Here is a 23,587-nt window from a genome sequence, read left to right as displayed (position 1 = left end):
TAAAATACTCGACAATCCCATCAGCAAACAGAGTTAATCTTTGCCATGCTTTAAGGTAAACCCATTCCTACCACTTTAGTAGTGTACACCTTTGAGCAGCATGGTGACTCAGTGGTTAGCACTCTGGCCTTTGCAGCCCTGGGTCCCAGGTTTGAATGTCGGACAGGACACTATCTGCATGGAGTTTGCAGGTTCTCCCCTTGGGTTTGCGTGGTTTTCCTCCCACATTCCAAAAACATGCAGTTAGGGTAATTGCCTCCCCCCTAAATTGACCTTGGACTGTGGTAAAGACATATGACTATGGTAGGGACATTAAATTGTGAGCCCCTTTGAGGGAGAGCTAGTGACATGACTATGGACTTTGTACAGCACTGTGTAGTAATAATAGTAATATAGACCTGAAATAAATATATTTATCCAATGGTTCAAAAACCAAACATTTATTAAAATCCAAACATTTATTTTCTGTTACAAAGCAAATAAAAATGTTGTGGTTGTCAAGGTACTGGAGGGGGCACCTTGGCAGGTAAGTTTGCTATGGTGTGCAAGTTCGATGAGCATATTTGTGCTCTCTGTTTTTGGCAGCAAGCTTAAGGCGTTCTGACTGCACTTAGCATTATACTTCATTCTCTTTAGGTCACAGGGTATACCTGGCTTGAACCTAAATTGAAGTTGAATTTAAGGCCACTCTAAGTACAGGTAAAATACATACCTATATGCAAGCAAAAAGCTGTTTTACCTGTTAAAAGATTTGTCCATCCAATTCTGACAAATAAAACACTGCTAACTTAGCTATCCCATGCAGCCCTTCTGGCCTTTAAAGAGGTTTAAATTTTCTTTACTGCAGTTCAGTGGTATCTACCGGCTTGTCCCTTCACCATCCGTCACCTGGACAGTGACGAGAATTGCAGAATGCTAATACCAAATCATTCAGAGACCTACACTTTTATTTTAAAAAAGAAAGTGTTTAATTTCTGGAAATTCATCTTTAGTTAATTATCCAGCAGTGTCAGTTTTTGTTCTTTGCAATAGGTGCATTGAGCCATGATTGCAGGTAATATGTTTTATGGCTAAGTCTTCAAATCATATATAGTGCAGTAAGCTATTTATTCCTTGTGGTACGTATCAATAATTGATAAATAACAAAATGCGTCCCTCACTGCTAACATTCAATACAGCAATGGAAACAAAATTTAACATGAAAAAAAAAACACTATGTTATAGACAGCAAGTGGTTAATGCACCTACATATTACATGTGGACATAGCACCATATATAATATAATCGTATAAAATCATATATAATTTCATGTACGCACTGTTTTAAGGTTTAAATGTATAACATTGAAAATCTACCTAAATAAAAAAAAATATTTTAGAGTTCTTTAAGTAGTGTAGTGCATAATTTTGTGTTTTTACAGCTATTGAAATGTATGCTGTAGATCTGGTTTGGTGATTTGCTTAATGTTCTTTTTATTATGTTAAAGCCAAAATAAACATAGTACAAGCATTTGTACATTTTGTTCAGCTACGTTTTAGGAAGTAAGATTTAACTTTATTTTCAGATAAGTTTAATCATAGGGAAGTTCCTTTAAGGAAGTCATAGAAGTGAAAGGACATGTTAATGTGTCTGTTGTTTTCATAGACTGAAAGTCAGAGAACAGTGAAACTTTATTCCATATATACCATAGGATGTTTGAGGACAGCAAACACCTAAGATGTATGCTGAGTTTCAAAACTTTAGAAGCAAATATTCAACTACTGCTCAACTTTTAAAGTTATACCATGTACTAGGCAAATAAAAATTACTTTCCATCGGAAATACAGGAAAAATGACCAAAAAAGTATTTTCACACCTACCTGGGTACCAAGTGGATGATACATAGCATGGCTAAATTTTGGTTTTGGAAGGAACTTTCTTTTGGTCCTACAAAGGAGGAAAATCCCAATAAATTCCAAGGATACATGAACCCTATCCAACAACATGTCTTATTAGTCTGTTTTCCCTTGCAACATATGGAGTCACACTTTCCCTTTTCTAGTTTCTTGCTTTCCCCTCCTTCACTCCTCTGGCGTTACAAAAAATGGCAGTGAGACTTGTAGCTCCTGGCTGCTTATGCTACATGGACATACATTAACAGAATTGTCACCCATGCATTGCCATACACATTGCATGCAGGTTAAATTCTATTCCTACAGACTCAATGCCATGGGGCACGACAGATAGTTAAACAGTGAAACAGTTACCCCCTTTCCAGCACTACACTTTTATCCACAGACCAGCATGGCACTCGCACACTTCTTCACAGACCAACACTTAACTGACACAATTCTCACCTACTGACATAGTTTCCATTACCAATCTTTAAATGATCATTTCCAGCGACAATCATCGGACAACTCGCAAATGTCTGTATGAGGCTTTATTCTAGACATTTTCAGCTTTATAGATTTTCCAATATAGGAAAAATAATAGGAAATATGTTTATTTATTTAATTTTAAATGAGAATGTACTTTTTATCTAAGGTTGATTATGTCCTGTTTACTCTATGGGCCTGATTTATTTATGTTCTCCAGGGCTGGGGAAGTGAAGCACAGTGAAGCTGGGTGATCCAGCAAACCTGGAAAGGATTTGATCCAGGATTCAAAACATTTGTTATCAAATTATTTTGAAGAAAGCCATTCCAGGGTTGCTGAATCACCCAGGTTCAATCATGAAAGTGTATCTTCTTCATCCTTGGAGAACTTTAATTATTCAGCCCTATGTTTGGGCAGATTTTCCCATTTAACCTGAGAAAATATTCTGTAGGGAATTCATCAGCCAATCACTCAGAAAAAACTGATTTTCCTAGGGTTCCAGATATTTGGAAATGCATTAGATGGGTTCGTAAAAATCAATCCAAAATACACCATTGACTACATCCAACCAGAATTTAAAATCACTTTCCTAAAAAGAGAAGAAAAAAACTTTAGTGTATGTCGAATATTTTGGAAGCTTTAACCAGAATATCAACTTGGTTGGTTGTGTGCAAAATTAATACCTTAAATAATTGGTCTGCTGAACTGTAATGTAGTTGAGATCTTGATGGAAATACTTCTATCATTCCCATAATATTAGGGAGATAAGAGATACAAATGTAAGTAATCACAACAAGAGGATCAGTAAACTGTGAAATTGTTATTGGATTCATACAAAGATTTTTTGTGCTAGATTTCTCCTGCAGATTTGTGGAAAACTGTACGCTTAAGATTTATCACCTATTACTTATTAGAATGTGTCAAAACACATGACTTGTGCATACTTATTGACATGACTTAAAGCATTACATTATTTCCATTATTACCGTACGGCATTCTTCCCAGCATCAGCACTTTTCAGTAACCACCAGGCTGTTTTTTTGTTTTTGTTTTTGTTTTTTTGCTTCTGCCTACAACATCCTCCGGCACAGCCTAATAATATTTTGGGCGAGTATAGCGCCTTATATACATTTCATTGTGGAAAATAGTTCTTGTTCATTTTTACATCCACCAATGTGCATTTAAGAGATCAAGGAAATGTAGAATGGTGTGTAATATACGATTACGGAGACAGACCCTCCTGTTAACAGGCCATGTGCTCTTGGTTTAGCTACATTGGATGGCTCATCTCACACCTCTAATAAAAAAGTATGCACATAATTAGAGAAATTGTACAATACAAAATTGGAGAAATTGTACAATACAAAATTGAATTCATTCAGAATTGTTTCTTGCACATTAGACAAATTGGGTTTCTTGGTGAAAATTGGGTCTTCTAGGTGAAAATTTTTAGTGAATTAATTTTTTTGTGAACCCATATTAGAAGTTCAATGTTGTGTATTAATGACATAATTGAGCTTAGCCATGCTATATTTTGCACACATTGTAACTAAATGTCACCTACCATACTGGCAATAAATGAATGTTTAGAGCGTTTAGAAGTGACCTTTGAACAATGTACATAAATACAAATTTCTATTAGTCTCATGACACTGATTTTGAGTGTGCTCTCTTAATGACGCTACATTTTACAGCTCTTGTTTAATATAATAACTTGGGAGAAAAGCTACAAAGATAATGCTCCAGGGATATAACTCCTGAATCAGCCTAAAAATAGGTCTGTGTCTGCCAGTTTGGCTCAGTTTAATTACCAGCTATGATATGAGCACCAGGTGTGCAAAGGATTTACTTGCACAGTGACATAACCTTAACCATTTCTATTCCAAAGCCCCTTACCATTCCTACATTTTTTGTTTATTTATTATTATTATTATTATTATTATTATTATTATTATTATTATTGATATTGGTTGGCTTTGTAGCCATAATGCTTTGCTTTTATATGCTACACCTGTCATTCTTTTTTGTTAACAGATGGGCTTAGTTCTGTAGAACTAAATCTATGAACTTGCAATTGCAGAAAATCTGTATGTTGCACATGGTTGGGAGTATATGATAATATTAAGCACACATATCGCATTATTATTATTATTATTATTATTGTTAAACAGGATTTATATAGCGCCAACATATTACGCAGTGCTGCCCTTTTCGCATAAAAAATTAAAGCTTTATTTGGGCCTTTTGCATATGAGGAGGTGATGAATTGATTTTGTTTTGTACACTTTTTTTTGTAACAGCTCAGTTATTCTACTTAGGAGACACAGTAAAAGATCACAATCGTAATGATGTAAAAATGGGTGATCTGACAATTTTTACATGCTGTTTAGAAAAGCAGGGATAAGGATGACAGGCCTAGCGCATTTACCTTTAAAATAACTTTGTAATGGTAGTTTCCATATTTGCTAACCTTTATTTATATAATCGATTATTTGAATGCTTTTAGAATTTCATAACTGAGGTCACTGAGTTGAAGTGTTTGACATGGATACAGAAAATATTGCTGGTTTGACAATTGCAATAAATTCCATTCAGGCTGCCACATTTCCATTGCAGGTTAGAAAATCATAGACTGGTAATTCTGGGAAACATAGGTTTAGTTTCTTTGACTTTTTGTGAATTACCTGTGCTCACAGATTCTATTTATCTACTAGTTGAGAAAAGAAAACCTGTAAACAATTTTAAACCAAGAGGTATGTTTATAAAGCAGTGAATCGGGACAGTCCCTAAAACATTCCCTGGTGTATTATTTACTGCCACTAAAACACATAGACCTAGAAGATTCTCCCCCAGGAAATGTTTTTGGGAATGTCAGATTCACTGCTTTATAAATAAACTTCAAAATACCTGAATTTACCAGACAACAAAAGCCTCTTTTAAACTAGTTTCTCATTATTTTTCTGCCAAATGCTATCCCATTTTGCAGAGTTGTAGGAATCACTGAAGAGGTGATTATCAGTAGGTCAGGGGGTGATCTTTACCACCCTTTTTGAATTTTTACCATTTTGAAATATCTTTCTTGTCCTTCAAACAAGAGCACCAGTCAATGTAGACTGCAAAAAAAGTAAGATTTTATTATGGTATGCCCTTTATTCTTGTTTATTCTAGATGTTCCTGTAAAGGCCAGTGTTTGCAAAATTAGACCTATTGCTAACTTTACGTAACATACGTCCCGTTCTCCTATACCAGAGAATTAATCTTTAGTATATGCTTATTTTCTTACAGCTGTTTTATCAAGCAATGATGATTCTCCAGTGATCCTACCGACAAAGATGAGCCACCGTCAGGGTAAAGACGCATACCTATCTCCTACCAAAGACTTAGTCCAGGCCACACTAAGCCCAGGAATTATTCACAGTCATGGTAAAAAGTTATATTTGAAATTCTTCTGTCTACATTCTGCACATTTTTCACAGCAGCCAGGCTTAGTTTGTTGCTTTTTGCCACGTGTGACCTTGCGCTGTGTCTACTTTGAGATGATGTGTTTTATTTTTAGGTGCTTTAATGTTGCTGGTACAGGATACAGCAGATGTAATTTGTAGTGATGCCAAGAAGTGTGGTGTGGAGCATGGTACCAGAATTCTTTGAAGGATAATGAATGTTCCTTTATAAATGCCAGTGGAAATGTTGGAGCACAATAAACTGAAAAGGCATTTTAGGTATAGAATGAATTTTAGCTGCAGAGTCTTTTTTTTGGTTTTAGAAATAAGGAATGCAATATGTACAGTTTAGACTATGTTTATTTTTCCTTCTTAAAGTGGAGTTTTGAACCGAATGGTAAAAGGCAAAATCAGTCTCTGACTGTGTTTCTTGCCATCTGGTCAGTGCCACAAAGATAGGAGACAGGAAGAAAGTGTCAGTCTAAAATGTTACAGTATTCAGAACAGCAGAAAACCGAAGAAGTAAGTTAAAATCCACGAATTGCCACTTAGTATGTCTTCCATCAAAGATATGTGGCCCCATTTGAGTTCTCATAATGATTTGCATTGCTGGCAAAGCAGAAAAGTATCTCCTGGTGCTGCCATAGCATAGAGACTTAAATTGTTTGGATTATTGACTTAATGACATTGCCTCAATGTATACAACATAGGTGTGAATTTCAACTTCATGTTTACACCACTTCTCTCTAGCTGTACAATTTAATTGATGGCAATTTCCTCCGACTGTTTGTGTTGTGCCATTTTTGTTTTTATTTATATGGTCCTACAGATTTGTGGAATGGAGATTATTGGGCTAAAGTGAAGAACTGATTATATTCACATCAACATCCCCCCACACACACAGCACCATCACATCTTCCACCACATTAGCTCACAGAGAACACTGAGAGACATAATTCATGATTGGCATTGCATTGTTTTTTTGTTTTTTTTTCCACTCCATTTGAATGCATACTTTCTACTGGGTTTCTTCTTTATGATTATCTTGTATTGTGATAGTTTTTACAAGTAGATGTTGTTTCAGAAAATATTTTTTTACATGAATTGTTAAAATGCTAACTAACTTTCATTCTAAATTAACAACTAAATGTTCCTGTATAACAATATTAACATCAAACAAAATCTAGTTACTATTCACCTTTATCTCCCTTGGGTGAGCTAAATCATCCTTCATTCATGTCTTACATGCTCCTCTTCCCAGGCACTTCAGCTTACAGTGGAAAGGTTTTAGTAATCAAGCCAGGTACTGACTGAGAAGCTACACACTTGTGAAAAAATATTGGCAATGCTGATAGCCACGTCCAAAATATGAAAAAAAATGTTTGAAAGCCAGTTCTGCAAGTATTGTACTACATACAAATTTGAAACTTCTATTTTTTTTTATGCTACTGGCCTGCTTTTAGATCATATGTTTTGATGTTGAATTTAATTTTCAGGCTACAAATGCCCAAGTTGCCACTTTAAAAAATGACAATTGACACCAAGATTTTCAATACCAGGTAAACTACAAAAGAGCATTAATTATGGAAAGTGTCACAAAAACAATGGTGTGATTCTGAGAGTTGTTTGTACTGGTGATAGTGAAGTGGTTAAGGAAGATGGCCCAAATGAGGAAAGCAAGGTGGTATAACAATGAAACTAAGTCCACAGTTAAGGCATTGTAATTGTTGTTGTGAGTAGTTCATTGTTCTTCATAAACTAGGAAAAGGATAAGGAAAAGTGAATCTTTATTCAAGTAGGAAGTACACGCCACGTTCAATACATTGTTTAACATCAGTGTGTCTTACCTTGGCATTCAAAATGGTTTTTGAAATGTAACCTAACATTTTGGGGTATAACTTGATTTATCTTTTGTGCATTTGTAATGTAAGGCTATGTACACATGTCAGGTGATTCTCGTCTAATAATCGCCTCAGGACTGATATGGGATGAAAGTCTGGCATGTATACAGCACTCCTCCAATGTCATTCATAGATCTGTCCTGGGGGATCCATGAACGAGGAACAATTGTAATACAAGTATAGGACAAGAGTGCTGCGGGATGCTGCTCCATCATTCTCCACCTTCCCTCTCCATTGAACGGAACAGTGCCGTATGTCGTTGGAAAGGACAACATACAGCAGTGACAATTATTGTATGTTTGTACATAGCCTTAGGCTTATTTTTGCAAAGTATCTGAATTCAGGTTTTTGATTGCTTATCTTTAAAGCTTCTTTCTCCTGCATGTGGGATAAAGCAGATTTGTTGTCATGCTGGTCCTCTAAACCATGCTTAGCCAATTCTCTGAAAGACATAAAACGAAACTTACCTTAACAAACTTGACAGTGCCTTGGTTTGGCCTCCGTTAAAAGTTAGATCGTTCTCTCTTCTACCTATTCAGCAGAATATCGGTGGCATTGCTAAGATTTTTCTCATAGTTACCAATAGGGGTGTGGCATTGGAGTCAGCACATTTTTAACAAATCTGTCTCCAGATACACAATTGTTGGCTGCAATACTGATTCTACATCTCTACTTACCATTCAGATTCAAACTTGCTTCAGAATAGCCTGATGATAGAAGAAAGGAAGTGACACAAAACAGTCTTCAGAAAGTGCATTCCTACTTAACCTTCATAAACCTTTATCATTTCCACACAGCTGCTGTGTTTTCTGGGAATACTTTCCTCATAATTGTAATAATTTCCTCATAACTCTTTAAGTATGTAATATATATATACTGTATAAGCTATACGAACACTTTGCATACAACCATCAAATGGTGTTTATTGGAAATGTATGTTTCCAGAATTGTGTTGCTGCTTATTCACATACTGTATATATACTTCAATATACTAGCTAAACATGTGAGGAATTATAGTAGATATAGTTAGTTTTTAATGCTTTTATGTATCATGCTTTATTTAACTTTTTATGCTATTGCTTTCCCTTTTCATTTTCTGGCGAAAAATCTTTCTTGTCCATCGCTTGGTTTGCACAAAATATTCTGTCCTTTTTTAGCATACAATTTTAGAAACACAATGTATTTTTAGAGTGTAGATCTGTGCATATTATCTGAGGAGTAGGTGTTGATGTAATCAGCTGTCCTTTAGTTTCGCTACATTTTTATGGCCTGTTCATTTCTTGGATATAAATGTATTTTATTGGCAGAGATTCTCTATTACCTGAATTGTGTAAGGAACAAATGCTTAGGTAAAATGAACCTTTCTGTAATTTGTCTTCTCAGAATTCTTGTTAAACTGCTGCCTGACTGTTGTAACTTTCTAAATATGAACAATACTGCCAACGTTTGCAGACAGCTGTGTACTTGAATGAAGAGAAGCAGTAACTACTTCTAAATTGTGAGATTGTGTCAACACTGGCCCCAAACATTCCAGGCAATAAAAGGCTAATGAAAGCCTATTTCCAAACATTTAAGCTACTGAAGTGCTATTATGGGAAATGTTGCAGAGCCTTTTTTGGATTAGATTGTGAGACCCTTTGAGGGACAGCTAGTGACATGACTATGGCCTTTGTACAGCGCTGTGTAATATGTTGGCACTATATAAATACTGTAATAATATAATGTAGGTCTAGCCATGTAACCACAATAGTGTGTTGGTCAGCTTATAATGGAAACCCAATGAAGTGCCAAACATCGTGCCAAACATTTTAGTCCTCATGGACGAAATGTCCAAAATTGGGGTAGTATGATGGTGTTTAGTAATACCAAAATTCCAAAGGGGAAGCTCTGAGGGTGGAATTTTCTACTTTTTATGCATTTAATTTTATTCAGGCTAGACCAGTTTTTATAAGCAAGGGTTCTGCCAGAGGTTCCAAGAGGAGTTCCTTGAGCAATGACCAGTTTGTTACTCTTGGGTCAGTTTATTAAAGACTTAATGATATTTTTGGCTATCTGTAAGGGTGACATTCTTCCCAATGGCCAGCAACGTAAGAGACATTCTCTCCACTGACCACCACACTAACGTACTGTGAGCTGTGGATATAGTAATTGTAGCAGGGGTTCCCTAAAGACCAGAAGGTTATTTCAAGGGGATCCTCAATGTTAAAACTTTTGAGAAACATTGAGCTAGCCTGTACCTTTAAAATTAAACACCTTTACCTCTCATATTTATAGTTTATTCCTAATGATTTAATTTCAGGCTCACGGCTTGATACTATCTTTGTTCAGCCTATATCTGTATCAGTAGTAGGCCAATATTAGGAAGTAGTATACGTTAGGTTGATGATGCATCAATGTGCTGGGTAGTTGATGACTTCTTTATTACCTGGATGAAAATAGACAGCTTATATCTTAACAACTGTTAAGTGGTTGTTTGTCTTTAAACAATTTTGCTCAAAGGATTTGGCCTGTCAATAGCAATCTTCCAATAGTAACTCTAACCAATAGAGCTTTTCAACTCCTAAGATTTAAGAAGCAGCCTGATAATTGCCAGTCTTACATAAGATTAAAAGGATTTTGCAATTCTTAGGTTTTCTGTGGCTACTTACACAAATGATATCTAATCAGTACCACATGGTCAATGCATATTCATGCCATTATTTGCACAGATGGAGCAAAAAAAAATAGGCCAGATGAGCCTGATTTTCTAAAATTTTAAGACTTTATATTTTGCATTTAGTCAATGTATGTATTCATGTAAAAAAAGAAAAATCCCTATACACCTAATTCACCTTCACATGCGTGGATAATTATAGTGAATACTCAATAATGAATATGCAATTCACATCGAAACAAAGCTTGGTAAGATGGTCCTGGGAAAGCATAAGCTACAGTTTTTAATATTACCATTCACCCAACGGGAAGCTGGCTGGAAATGGTTTATAATCCATTACTGATGTAGATTCTAGGAAAAAGTATGCAAAGTCTCAGCGTGATATGAACTGTAAACATAATAAAATGTGAAAGACTTGTGAATTTGTGCTCCTGTAGCTGCTAGGCAAGAACTGTTTGTGAGCTTCTTTCAGTGCAAGTAACTACAAATGATGATATTACATTTTTCTTCTGTATTCCACTAATGGCTTGCTATGAAGATTTTTTTTTAGCTCAAGTGATATTATTCTTTGTATATTCTATATTCAATCTCAATCCCATTAAATGTACATAATCTATGAAAGGCGATAGGAAAGCCTGCCTTTACTTGGAAATCAACCCAAGCTGTTACTTTGGGTTTTCCTGTTACCTCTAGGATATTTGGGAAGTAAAATCCCTCCACCATACTCCTTTGTAAGTTGATAAATACCAAGTTTAAGTGGCATCAAAATCCTAGGGCACCTTAACCAACTCTTGTCCTTGTGAAGACGTGGTCTACATGGTTTATAACATTTATTATTTAACATTTAATTACTGAAACTTATCCTCACATCCCTGCAGGGATTCCTATTTTCTGAATGTGAACTAATGTTAATTTAAGGTGATGTTAATATCCCAGGAGACTTCAGCAAAAGATATTTAAAATGTAGGGGTTTTTGTTCATGTGCTACAGTACATGAGCAGCTTCATGGACAGCAAGACACCAAGCAGAAGAGGACAATGTAAGAGTGCCACATTGCAAAAGCATAAAGGGGGGTTAAAGGCCTTTTTTTTTTTTTAATCACCCACTCATCATACAGGTTTGCTGACATTTTTTTGTCTGTACCTATAGGGACACAAGGTGTGGTCTGTTTGTGCAAACAGAATGCTGGTATTACGAAAATCATTTTGTTATTTGCAGGTTACAAAATTTAAATATATTTTTAATGGTTATTTTTTCATAATCACTTGCTTGATGGCATACGGCCTTTGAAGGAAGAATGGCAAAAAAAAAGCTGTAGGCATCTTCACATACAAAGCTCACTGCTGTTGTTTTACAAAGAATTCAGACAAGTGGTTTGTTTTTAAGGGTACCACATACACACAGGTAACTTTTCTAGATGTTGCTTAAAACAAAGGAAATCTTCTCTTTGAGTTTAGTTCCACTTTAGGTTACTTCTGCATGCTAAATGGTTGATGCCTGGATTGTCCAGCCAAAGCATCACACATGTCTGCTGACTAATAGTTATTATCAGTTTTGAAACCAGGAAGCACCCTAACTTTTATTTTTTTTTTACTTAGTTATATATATTTTTATTTTTATTTGTTCTGTGTCATTCTAGATACGATATTTGATTTATTCAAGTCAGTAAATATTGGGCATTTATAAATATAGTCTTGTCAATAGTCTATTGTCAATAGTTTGTCAAGCTCAATATTTAAAAAAAAAAAAAATACAGCAGCATGCTTAAGCATTTACTGTGCATGATGTTGGCCATATGTCTTAAGCTCGTCATTATCCAGTTGATCATTAAAATTAACTCTGTCCTCCAGTTCTGGTTTTAGAGTGGTTACTTCGCCTTACAGGAACTCCTGTAGGTCTGCAGTAGCCTCCCATTCCAGTACCCCTGACTGCATTGTGGCTTAACATGCTGATGCTCCGTGTAACAATACACAGGAGAGGCTCTGATGCACAGGCAGGGAAATCAATACCCAGCCTCTCTATTAGGAATTAATTGGCACTGGATATGTTAGGATATTAAGCAATATCTATATGTTAGGCTTGAATACACTGTTTCTTGGTGCTAGGGTTTATGGAGCAAGTAGCCCTTCTGCCAAGAGATAATAGTTCTCTAAAAAAAAAATAAACTTATTACAAAAACAGTGTTTAATACTACTCTAAGTCTCAAGAAGGGCTAAAAGTGCTCTTTTTGTTGTTGATCAATACATATTATTGTTTTAACAATAGATATAGTGGAGTCTGCTTTAACAAATAATGTACATCTAAACTAACCCGAGCTGTAGTTCTGAGGTTTAATGTCTTCAAACCTTACAGTGGAGGAGGGAAGGTAATATTAGATTCACCTTATTCATCGTAGAGGTTTCAGTTAGGTTCAATACTTAGGCTATGTTTTGTTATGTGAAACCTCCTTATAGCCAGTGATGCTTTTAGTGTCTTTGGCAAGCCATTGTATGTCAGTATCATTTGTAATTACCTGTCACTGGAGTAAATAATACTTTTTCCCAGAATTTCTTGTTAACTGTGATATTTTTGTATCTGGTTGTTTTTTTCTGGTGTCTGAAGGTATTCTTCTGAGATTGCATGATCAGTATGACAAACCTGAAGCCTGCACCTTAAAAAACAAACCGGTATTGGCAGCCCCATGGGTTCCCTTTGGAGTATGTGTTCTCAGAAAAGGTTTTGTGAATTTTTTCGGCCTTCTACTCAGTTCTTCAAAATATACTTTTATGCAATTAGGTTTTTCCCGATGTACTTGTTTTTGTATTGTGCTTTGTCATTGTTCAATTCTGCATTTTATTACAGTTACTGTTAGTTACTTGATACACATAACTTAGGTTGGGTGTGTAGAAATATGTCCTATATAGACATAGCTTTCATATTTTTGTAATCTCACCTGAACCTCTCTTGTTATTCTTAATGCTATATCAGTTTTTGCATGGGTTCCTAAATATTTAACTGAAGGACTCTAATAGGAATAGGAAACCTTGATTTTCCCTTTCCCCCTGCTTCATGCCTGTGTTTTTCCCCCTTGCATTCCTACACTGTCAACTTGCGTGTACTATCACTTTCCATTGATCCAAATTAGGTTGCACAGTTAGGTGGCAAAGAGGGACATTGCTAGAATTGTGAATCATAAAACAAGGCACTCAATGAAGTCCTCAAACTATACTGCAATTAACATTTTGTATGGCCACACTAGGCTGACAGAGGGAGAAAGGCTAAGGGAGCCAAGATATTTAAAACCTACTTCTTCTGGCTGATTATATGCATGGCACACATTACCACATTTCACAAAATATGCATTAATTACAGTACCATGGTCTCAATTTACTCATTTGCATTGCTGTTTGTGAGAAAGTGCCAGTTTAAATTGGTGTCAGTGAATAGGTTACTTTTGTAAGTGTTTATGGGAACATGCTCCCATATACCTTTTAAGTGGAGAAGTAGTACCACTATTTCTGGATACTTCACTACCTGCCAGTTTGAGAGTGACCAGCAATGTAAAATGGTGGTCAGTGAACAATTACCAGTTGTACAAATTATGCTAAACTCTCGCTAAAAACAGACCCTACAGCAAGTAGCTTTTTACCAAATCCTCTGGATGAGTTTGGACAGAACTATTACATGGCAGTGCTGTTCAACTGGATTTGAGACAGGACTGTGCACATAAATTGCAGGTGGGGGGGCACCCTTTTCCAAATTGGTGATTGTCCCATTTGTGGGTTTCCACACTTAGTTTAAGAAGCAATTTTTTATGGCTACAGCTGTGGTTTCCACCACTAAAAGCTGCATTTTCTTCAGCTAATAGTCCTAACATTCTTTTTGGCACCTGCTTGTAGACATAATGTATTATTATAGACATCAATACCGATTCAAGAAAATCATTTAGATTATGCAATGTCTCCTGTCTTGTTTGCTTAGTAACTTTTTATTACTTGCCTTCAGTTTCCTTTCTCTTGGGATGTAAAATGAGGATATGCCTAAGGCTTCAGTTGTGAAATAAACAAGTCTGGCTTGTTGATAAGAAAATTGTTTTTAAAAAGAGTGGATTGTTGTTAAATATGAGGTCACAAAGCATGAAGTCTTCCAATACGTTTGCTTTAATATCCTCTGGTACAATTTAAATTGTGGAAATAGGCTATTAATGATAAAATAAAAACATGAATATCTGGCTGTATAGTACATTATGATGAATTGTTTAAAATTGGTAATTGGGTGCCAAAGCTGTAATCACATGGCACATTCAACTGGATAGTGGTATCTCTGCAAGTGTTCTTTTAGTTTATCACTATGATAATACAGTTTTTATTACTATGAATTGGTTAGTTTTTCTCTATTGGTTTTGGTTGCTGTCAAAGGTTGGTGAAGGGTAAACTGGGATTTTTGGTTCAGGCCAATACTAGACTAAACAAAACAAACATTTTCTTATATGCAAATGTGTAATCTAGACTGTACTTGCACATCATCAAAATACTTCAAAGCTTTCCTCATTGTGAGATACAAGAGTTAAAGTAACTCATGAAGTAGACCCTTTCATGTGCATTATCTTGCTGAACATACAGAGTCGAAAGTGCAGTGGCTGAAACCAATACAGGGGTTTCAACCTCTTGCCAATTTTTTAATTAATTTCTTAGTAGCATTAGGTGTTACTGGTAATTCAGGCAGATTTAAACAACAGTTTTCAGCCTTTGTTTAGGTTTTTAAGAGGACAAATGGTTAATTTCTGCTTTCTATGCCTTCATCTAGTTCAAATGGGGAGGCCTAACAATAAATGTTATCTGGCTAACTATATGCTTTCTTCATAATCATATACATTTGTATACCTCTTTGGTTTGAAACATAATTGGTACAGATTCACATGCAGTCAGAATACCTGGCACGTTCCACTACGCAGCCTCCACAACTGCTTTTTGCCACATATATAACTAATGTGTCATTTAAAATGACTGGCAAGTTTAAGGCTAATTTTGTTGTAACTGTACTATCTAATGGCTTTATAATTCCAAAACTATTACAACCTTCTAAGACCAAGAAACTTTCATTAGCAAAGCTTGCAATTTGTAATCTCGTGCTTTTACCTGCATAACATATTTGTAGACAAGCCATAAACAGGTAGCTATCTCTCCAAAAGCTGCCTGGGCATTACATTTGCCTGTACCCTACAACGAGAGAAAAAGTAGCGAGAGCAAGGAAAAAAGGGGGATAGTGTATACCCATGAATTTATTCACAAAAAGGGGTAACTAGGTTTGATCAATGTTACCCAAGGTATCCCCGTATGGGTAACAGGAAGTGGAAGGTCCTTGTTTTCGCTATCGCTATCGTTAGGTAAAGGGAGTTGGGAAACAGGGTAATAGTACTTTGAATATAAAGCTATCCTTTAAAGCTTCAGGTGTTATGCTTAGTATTATTCTTGTACAAAATGTAATTCACAAGGGGCCTAAAACTGACCCAGTAGTGTTTGATATGTTAATTTTTTTCTGACCATTCATGTGATGCTGTTAGGTCTATTATAGTTAGTATATAACCTTTTCTCTTGCTGTTTTTGAATGGTTGTATCAGGATCATTAGGATTTCTTCAAGCTCCAATGTTTTCTACATACTTGCTCTCTTGCTCTCTGCATGTAAATACAAATACTAGACTAACTAGTAAGGAAAAATGGAAAAGTGCACACATGTCACGTGTCAATACGATGTAATTATTGCATAACAATGCAATACATTTTGGATTTGCTACAGAGGTTTTTACTTAGTTGGAAGTGTGGTGAGACAATGCAACTTTCAATTTGCAGCTTGTGCATTTATTAATTTGTTAAAGAATTGTTTTATAGTTTACAAATATTGTCACTTATCTAAAGGTATCTACAGGCTTTAAATAAGGATTGTTCTTTTATGGGTGCTTGGCCCTTTGCCCTGTATTTCATGAAAGCTGCCAAAACAGCAACAATATTCGTTTTTTATGCAAGCCTATTCACCTACACACCCATGTTTGTAAGAAAGAGAAATGACAAATGACAAACTGAAATAACTGTCATCACTGCAATATTAAGGTTGCCACCTACAAAAATTGCTGGAAAGATTGTTCTCTGCAATTGTTTGACAGATGATAGATAAAAAAAACTCCAACTAACCAGATCACCATTTCCACAGGTATTGGATATGATTTCATGACAGGTAAAAAACGGGTTTTTTTTATTTATCATACCCATGTTGTAGGTTGAATCATTAGATTCTTTTTACACCCATCAAAAACTAAACTCTATTTTAAGCAAACCATTACTAATAAGAAATTAAGGAGCGGTCATTACTTTTTATTTCTTTTTGCAGTTATTTTGTACTTGTTATGTTAGACACCCAGCTTTATAGAGGAACTCTGTGCCCAAAGAAATGCAGCAGAAGACAAAGGATTTGTAACCAGTACTAGTTGGCTATCATGCTTTTTCTACTTTATCTCTGCATGGAAATGAATTACTAGGCTTAATCATATACCACACAAAAAATACATTTTTAGGATACTGTGTAGAACAGCAAATTTACTTTTCATATCACCATAGCAGATCTTCACTTTTTAAATATGATTCTTAATTCAAAAGGTGATTATTCACATTAACAAAGCAATAATAAAATGAGCAAATACACGGGGGTGGCTAGTGAGTGGATATGCAATTCAGGGGGTATAAGGAAATGCACAGAAGCATAAATGTGACCTTGGCACATACAATATGTTACACAGACACTCTATATTTTGAATGGTTTAACATATTGTGTAAGTTATAAAAACTAGAGACTTACGCCTTAGCAGGTCTTCACTTTTTGAGTTCAAGTCCAGTTTATTACTAAGTCACTGGTCAGAAACTTGTATATGCCAAGTAAGGCTGGAATCCTTGTCTGCCTCAATTTTCTGGGTTTTGGACCTTTAAGGCAAAAACATCAACAGGGCAGCTAGACAACAAGTGTTCATGATATTCAGCCTTCATATTTCTTTCCAACACCACAATATTGTGCTGGGTTACCAGAATTTTTTAACAGTACAGTTTGTTGGAGTTCTAATATCATGCAAAACAAATAATTGTGTACTCCGGATAATGATATATGGATGCAGAAATTTCCCATTCTTCACAGTGTTGTTCAGTGTTGCAGTGGTACACTTTATAAGGTATGTCTTTAGGAATTATCACACAATATTGATCAGTACTTTCATAAAGAAATGGCTTAAACTTGTTTTTGGGAGTGCAGCATGTATATTATTCAGAAAAACACAGGCTCTAATCAGCTTATTTAGACTGTAAGGTGTTATTCTGAGAGGGTGTTCGGTGAATTAACATAGGCAGTTTATGTAAGAACTCTTACATTTTTCCCAAGTTCTGCCTCCGCTTTTCATTATGGTAGCCATGGAAACAGTTAGGCATGTGAAACACATTTAATATTTGACAGGATTATAAAATAGCTGTAATAATTTCTGTATTACAAGAAATAAATAAAAAAAAGGCCAAGTAACAAGAGACAAGTCACAGTAAATAGCTTTTTGTTCCTGTGTTGCATATTTACCACGTATTGGTCACTTTGACCATGTATAATATACATGGTTATTCATGTATTTGTATTGTGTTGAACTGATAAAGTATAGGAAATCAGTAGGCATGATTTCAGTACTGAACTACATGGGTGAGCTAGCATAGATGGCCCACATTCATATTGATCTGCCATGATGCAGAGATTGAGTATTTCACATCAAATGATGGTACTGGAGTGGAATGCATGATAGATTTCTATTTTTTCTAATGAACTGGTATTTATATTTTTGTTAGGATTGGTTTGATTTTGTATGTTTTATTTTGTGTGCTATAAATTAAAACCAAATCTCAAGTAATAATCAGGATATTGAAATCTCATTTATATGACTTTTAGTTTTTTGATGTGTGACTGGGTGACATTGTTTTTTCTGTTATCTGAAGCGCCTCTTAAAACATACATAGATAGGCATTCATCATGTAGCAGGAAGAGGAATACAGGAGTGGTCATACATGTTTTGTTTAAAATCTGTCCCAAACATAGTTGTAAACCGAACTTAGATGTTTGCAAAATTGTCAAGGGTCACAAATGCCTAGAATACTTATTTGTTAGCAAACACTTTGCCAAGATAAGGGCTGCTGGATTTGTGCTAGATTTGGGGCTTAATTCTTTGACATTTTCTTAATAAAGCCTCTCCAAAATGCCCCACCTAAACCTTGCCTAGTAATGATATAAAAAAAGTCACTATATAATGATAAATATGACATCAGGATAAAATGCAGGGGTCCATTCTAATAAATGTGATTAATCTACCCAGAAAGCATACTTTGCCAGTAACTACTTTCTGATACTATTAATTGAATCTCAAAGTGGATATGGGCTTTGCCATTGCAGAGATGTACTTTGACAATAACCTTTTTGTGGAGCTATTAATTGAGCTATTAATTAATTGAAAGCTATTAATTAATTGAACTTCTGGTTTTTCACTAATGCAGTGGAAAGCTTTCACCTTAATGCAGACCTCTAATAACACATATACTCTTGAGTTGCTAGAATTGTGTACTGTGCACTTGTGATAACCCTAATAACCCCAGTACAGTCACATGCTCCTCCATACCCAAAGGTACAGTTTTTTTCTTCAGTTCCCAGTACTAGACTGAAGAGTGTTGGAGGAGCAAAGGAAAAGGAAAATGATGTGAGGAATAAAGCAACTCTATTAAGGGCTAGTCCAGAGAAAGTAGTCAATTTTTAAAGGATAATGCTGCATGATTACTGCATAGATGATGGAACATATGGCTCTGAAGGTAGTAGGAGACCAGCCACACAGTAGCATGCAATAATTTCTTGTAGCAATTAGTAGAACACTATTGATACATTGTGGGCTTTTCCAAGGTTAGTTGCTCGCATGGCTGCACAATGCCATATAGCTGGTTTTAGCTATTTGTTCCATCTGTTCAGCAATATATTGCTACTCTTTGCAGTTCTTCAACAACATTTTAAGTAACATGATAGCTACTACAAATTTCCTGATGTCAGCAAATGATTAAAGCTGCACTCCAGTATTATTTCCTGTTCTGCAGGGGTGCAAATTTTTATTCTGTACTAGAATTGCTGATTCTAATTTTAGTATTCACAGAAAGCTTCTCACAGTGTGCATTGCGAGCTCAATTAAGCCAAATAGAGTGTTTACTCCCTTGAGATTTGGTGTAAACAAATTATACTTTCTTGACATCTGCTCTCTAGGACGTTAAGCTTTTCCCAGAAAGTAAAGAGGAAGCTGCACTTCAGGCTACCCGCAACATGAGAAAGGTGTCTGTGACAGATGCCACAGTGTGCCTGTGCTAGTTCTCTGTACCTTTACAGAACATCAGACATTTTATGTACTCTACCTACTATGCATGTTAGTGTTCCTGAATTTTTCCAGTCTATATATTTTAGCCAGTCACCTCTAAATGTACTAAAAAAATAAGTATCCTTTGTAGCATGTGGGGAAAGGTTTCCGGCCTTCCAGGGCAGGCACAGTGTAAAACAAGCATGCTGTACAGGCTATTTACAATATGTACAAGAGAACAGCAAAACAAACAAACATAAACAGTGCTCAACCCAGAAATTTTTTTAAGTCGGGTGGGAAGAAATTTTAGGTGGGTGGCAGCCCCTGTATTGTTACCTAACTCTTTGGTAACCACCCAAAAACAGCCGGGTGGGTGCTGAAAAGTGCCGGGTGGTGCGCCCAGCTAAAAGGGCCTGGGGAGAACCCTGATAAACAAAAACCTTGCCACTGGATTGGTGACTAACTACAACATAAATTTGAGAAACCATCTCTACAAGGGAGCAAACTTACCGTTTGTCCCCAAATAAAACAACACAGCAGCAAATAACTTTGCATAGTCCACCACAAACCTGAAGTTCCCAGAGCAGGACAGGGTGGACTGACCAGCTAAGTCTTTTTATGGTGGCTGATCACCTACACCTATTCCTGGAGTGGACTTTCATAATGGCAGTGCGGAGGAGAGAAATCTGGGACATAAATACACACACCCTCTATCACTTTCCAAAATACTCTCCCTGCAACCGCCACACCTTTTTGTTTATAAATGATAAAATATACCCACAGAGGTGTGTTCTGTGTATGATTTACTGTCCAGAAAAACATAAAGCCTTTATTCTAAGTTTTTAAAAAGGCTGCCCCTTACAAAGATATATATTTTCCAGTACACTTCCTCTCTGACCTACATCCTGGAAAGTAACTTATAGGGGTTGTATGTATTTGCAGATGTGCAGTAAGAGAACTGCAATACGGATATGTATAGTAAATAATAAACTTGTGACCTTGCAATCTGCCCTCCAGTTGAATGCTAACTTGTAAACTATCCTGTCTTTAAATACATTCAAATATAAATGATTGGTACTGCAGCTTTTCACTGTTTCACCTGACCTAGCTAAGCTAACATCCTGGCAAGGCTGCGACCTCAGTATGTGCTGCCTATATCATTAGGAAGGAAATGTGATCTGGAAAGAAGTCCACGTATCTTGTGTAGGAGGAGCTGAGGAGGGAGCTGGGTGCCTGAAGAGTAGTCTCTCCAGCATAATCACTGAAGAACCAGAGCTTGCAGTTCTCTCCATGTAATGGTTCTCGGTGGAAGCATGCCCAGGCTTTAGGATTACAAGGTGAGGAGGGGAAATTCTTCTCGGGAATGTGTGCTTTTGGAATATGAGCACATTTTCCTTTTTGGATTTCTGGTGCCCTTGAGTAAAAAATCATTGACTACAAAAAGGCAAGTATATAGCAAAGCAGCTTGTTGATTCATGCAACAGTGTGTGTGTGTGTGTGTGTGTGTGTGTGTGTGTGTGTGCGCGCTGAGTGCAGACTGCAGTGATTTCACCAGATTGATGGGGTGCTCAGCATGTTGTGTATTTAGTGAACTAGTTAGTGGTCAGATAACATTATCCATGTGCAGAGAGGGTACAGATTCACTACAGTGCAGCAGAGCTGTCAGAACTCTCAGCTACGTGTTGTGACAGCTGAAATGCCCACATCTGATAAAAGTTTTTTTCAGGATTACTCAGTGCATGGCACATTCTGCAAAGAACAGAAGTCTTTTCTCATAATCCAAATCAGTATAATATGCGTATAGATAGGTTGTTTCTCTGATTACAAAGGAAGCAGATTTGGGAAGTCTTTCAGTGCAGAGATGTACAAGACAGTTGTAATATAAAGTCAATCTGTGTGTGTGTATATGTATGTGTAAATATATATATATATATATATATATATATATCTCTGGGCACAAGTTGTACTGTCATAAAACTTGAGGCTTATTTCTTAATGCATTGTAAAGAGAAATGAGCATGTACAGAGTGCAGATTGTCATTTCATCAATAATAGTATTATCTTCCTCTTTGTAATATGTACTAGGCAACTACCCAGTATAATGTGGCCAGCTGTCTGGCCGTTGTTTGTCAGTTTCTCCCCCACAGCTAGTACTTCTCTGTATTCATCAGACGATGCCTAGGCTTTTGACACGTCTCTAGCACTATTTAGCTATCAGTTGCACAATGCTCCATTCCTTTCTTTAGTGGATTTCAGTTTGGATTTTTATCATGTATGTACTCCATGTACAAATGTGGACACCAATTAATTGGTATTATATTTTTTGACATACGTAAAAGAGCAATTAGTTCCTTGTAGCATTGTGTCTTTTTCAGGGACAGTCATCTTTTTTTTGGCCCATGAGTAGTTGAGGTTAACCTTGTAATGTGCTAGACTCTGCACCTCGTGTACAATTTCCCAGCAGAGAAATCCTAGCAGCACCATGAAGCTGTTCAGAGGTTCTAGCAGCAGATAAGTCATTGCACGGGATGGGGATGTTGGCTGCTCACAAGGGAAAGAATGGGCTTCTGGGAAATGGTCACAGTCTGCCATGAGCTGGGATTTCACAGTTAGTGTTAACTCCTGGTATATTCCGAAGCCCCACAACACGCGAGCCTTCCCTATAAACATTATATACCGGACCTAACTAAGTAGCTATAATCATTTAAGTGACTCTTTCCAGGTAGAAATTAGAAATAAATGTATTACTGGTAGGAAAAAAGTAGTCAAAATCTATTGATTTGCTTATTTAGGATAAATACTAAGAGATAGAACTGCTTGTCAAAAGTGTTTGCACATTCACATTTCGTTCTCGGTACAGATCAAATAGGCATGTAGTCAAATCATGCAAATTCTTTTTAAAAGGAGTGATTACTATTCAAAGTAGTCAGATGGAATGGGAGGTGATCACCAGTCTAAATAGGCATGATGGAAACAAACAAACAAAAAAAAAAAAAAACACTTCATGTATCTGAGATTAAATTATTTGGCTAATTTAGGAAGAGTACTGTAAACCATAGTAACCTGTCCTCCATCACTCAGCATCGGTAGGCTAATAAAAGGTGACATCTGAATGGTTGACTGACTGCACTTTGTACATCATTTTTATTTCCAATGCATTGTAAAAGAATATTGATACCCCCATCCATACCATAAAATGGGGATGTTCTGTCATTCTAGGAAATAGATAGAGACTGTGTAATATTAGGATTGCAACACAGTTACAACTGGCAGGATCCACAGATATTTGCACTTACCAGCATACATAACAAAAACATTTCAATGGTATGCTTAACAAAAACAAATGTGACTAAATAGGAGAAGTTAGATGTCAGGGTATGCACATATTAAAGTAATCCCATATATATTGCTGTAATTTGTACACCAGGGCATTGTTGCATGTCCATCTGACATATCACTTTGTTCTATGGTAGGCCTTTGGTGTCATTAAATGTCAATGACATCCTAGCTGATGTTTAATTGCCATTCTTGCAAAATGATGTGTTTTCCTAAGAGTTGTTTGATTAACAATTTTCCTAGAATATTGCACATTTAAAGGGCTGGGCAGTTTAGATAAATTGTCTCAACACATTGTTGTGGCCTGCAATGAGAGATGATAGCAGTCCAAATGATTCTGTTAAAAGCATCTAGTTCCCTCTAAGCCTACTCCAAAAAAAGAAAAACAATCAATATATTTTTTCTCCTGGGTGACATACTTCATTTGTGATATAGCGAGTTATTGATTTTATTCAAGATAAATGCAGCTTTCTGGAAGCAAAGTACCAGATACATAAAGTCCAGATCATTGTAAAAATA

The 23,587-nt window shown here is 36.1% G+C and overlaps 1 protein-coding gene across 6 annotated transcripts in view; it reads left to right on the top strand.

Moving 5' to 3' along the window:
- OSBPL8 (oxysterol binding protein like 8) overlaps positions 1–23,587 on the top strand; it is a 141,484-nt gene that overhangs the window by 76,531 nt on the left and 41,366 nt on the right. For 3 of the 6 annotated variants that reach the window (XM_072401391.1, XM_072401392.1, XM_072401390.1), the window contains one exon: positions 5,644–5,781. In XM_072401391.1, coding sequence (XP_072257492.1) covers positions 5,644–5,781 — 138 coding nt within the window. Of the gene's footprint in view, positions 1–5,643; positions 5,782–20,928; positions 21,177–23,587 lie in introns of those variants that run through there. The other 3 variants (XM_072401394.1, XM_072401393.1, XM_072401395.1) reach the window with 3 other exon arrangements.

Source organism: Pyxicephalus adspersus, chromosome 2 (assembly GCF_032062135.1).
Source record: "Pyxicephalus adspersus chromosome 2, UCB_Pads_2.0, whole genome shotgun sequence".
In the NCBI taxonomy this organism is placed as follows: Eukaryota; Metazoa; Chordata; class Amphibia; order Anura; family Pyxicephalidae; genus Pyxicephalus; species Pyxicephalus adspersus.
This window is presented reverse-complemented; position numbering and strand designations above follow the sequence as displayed.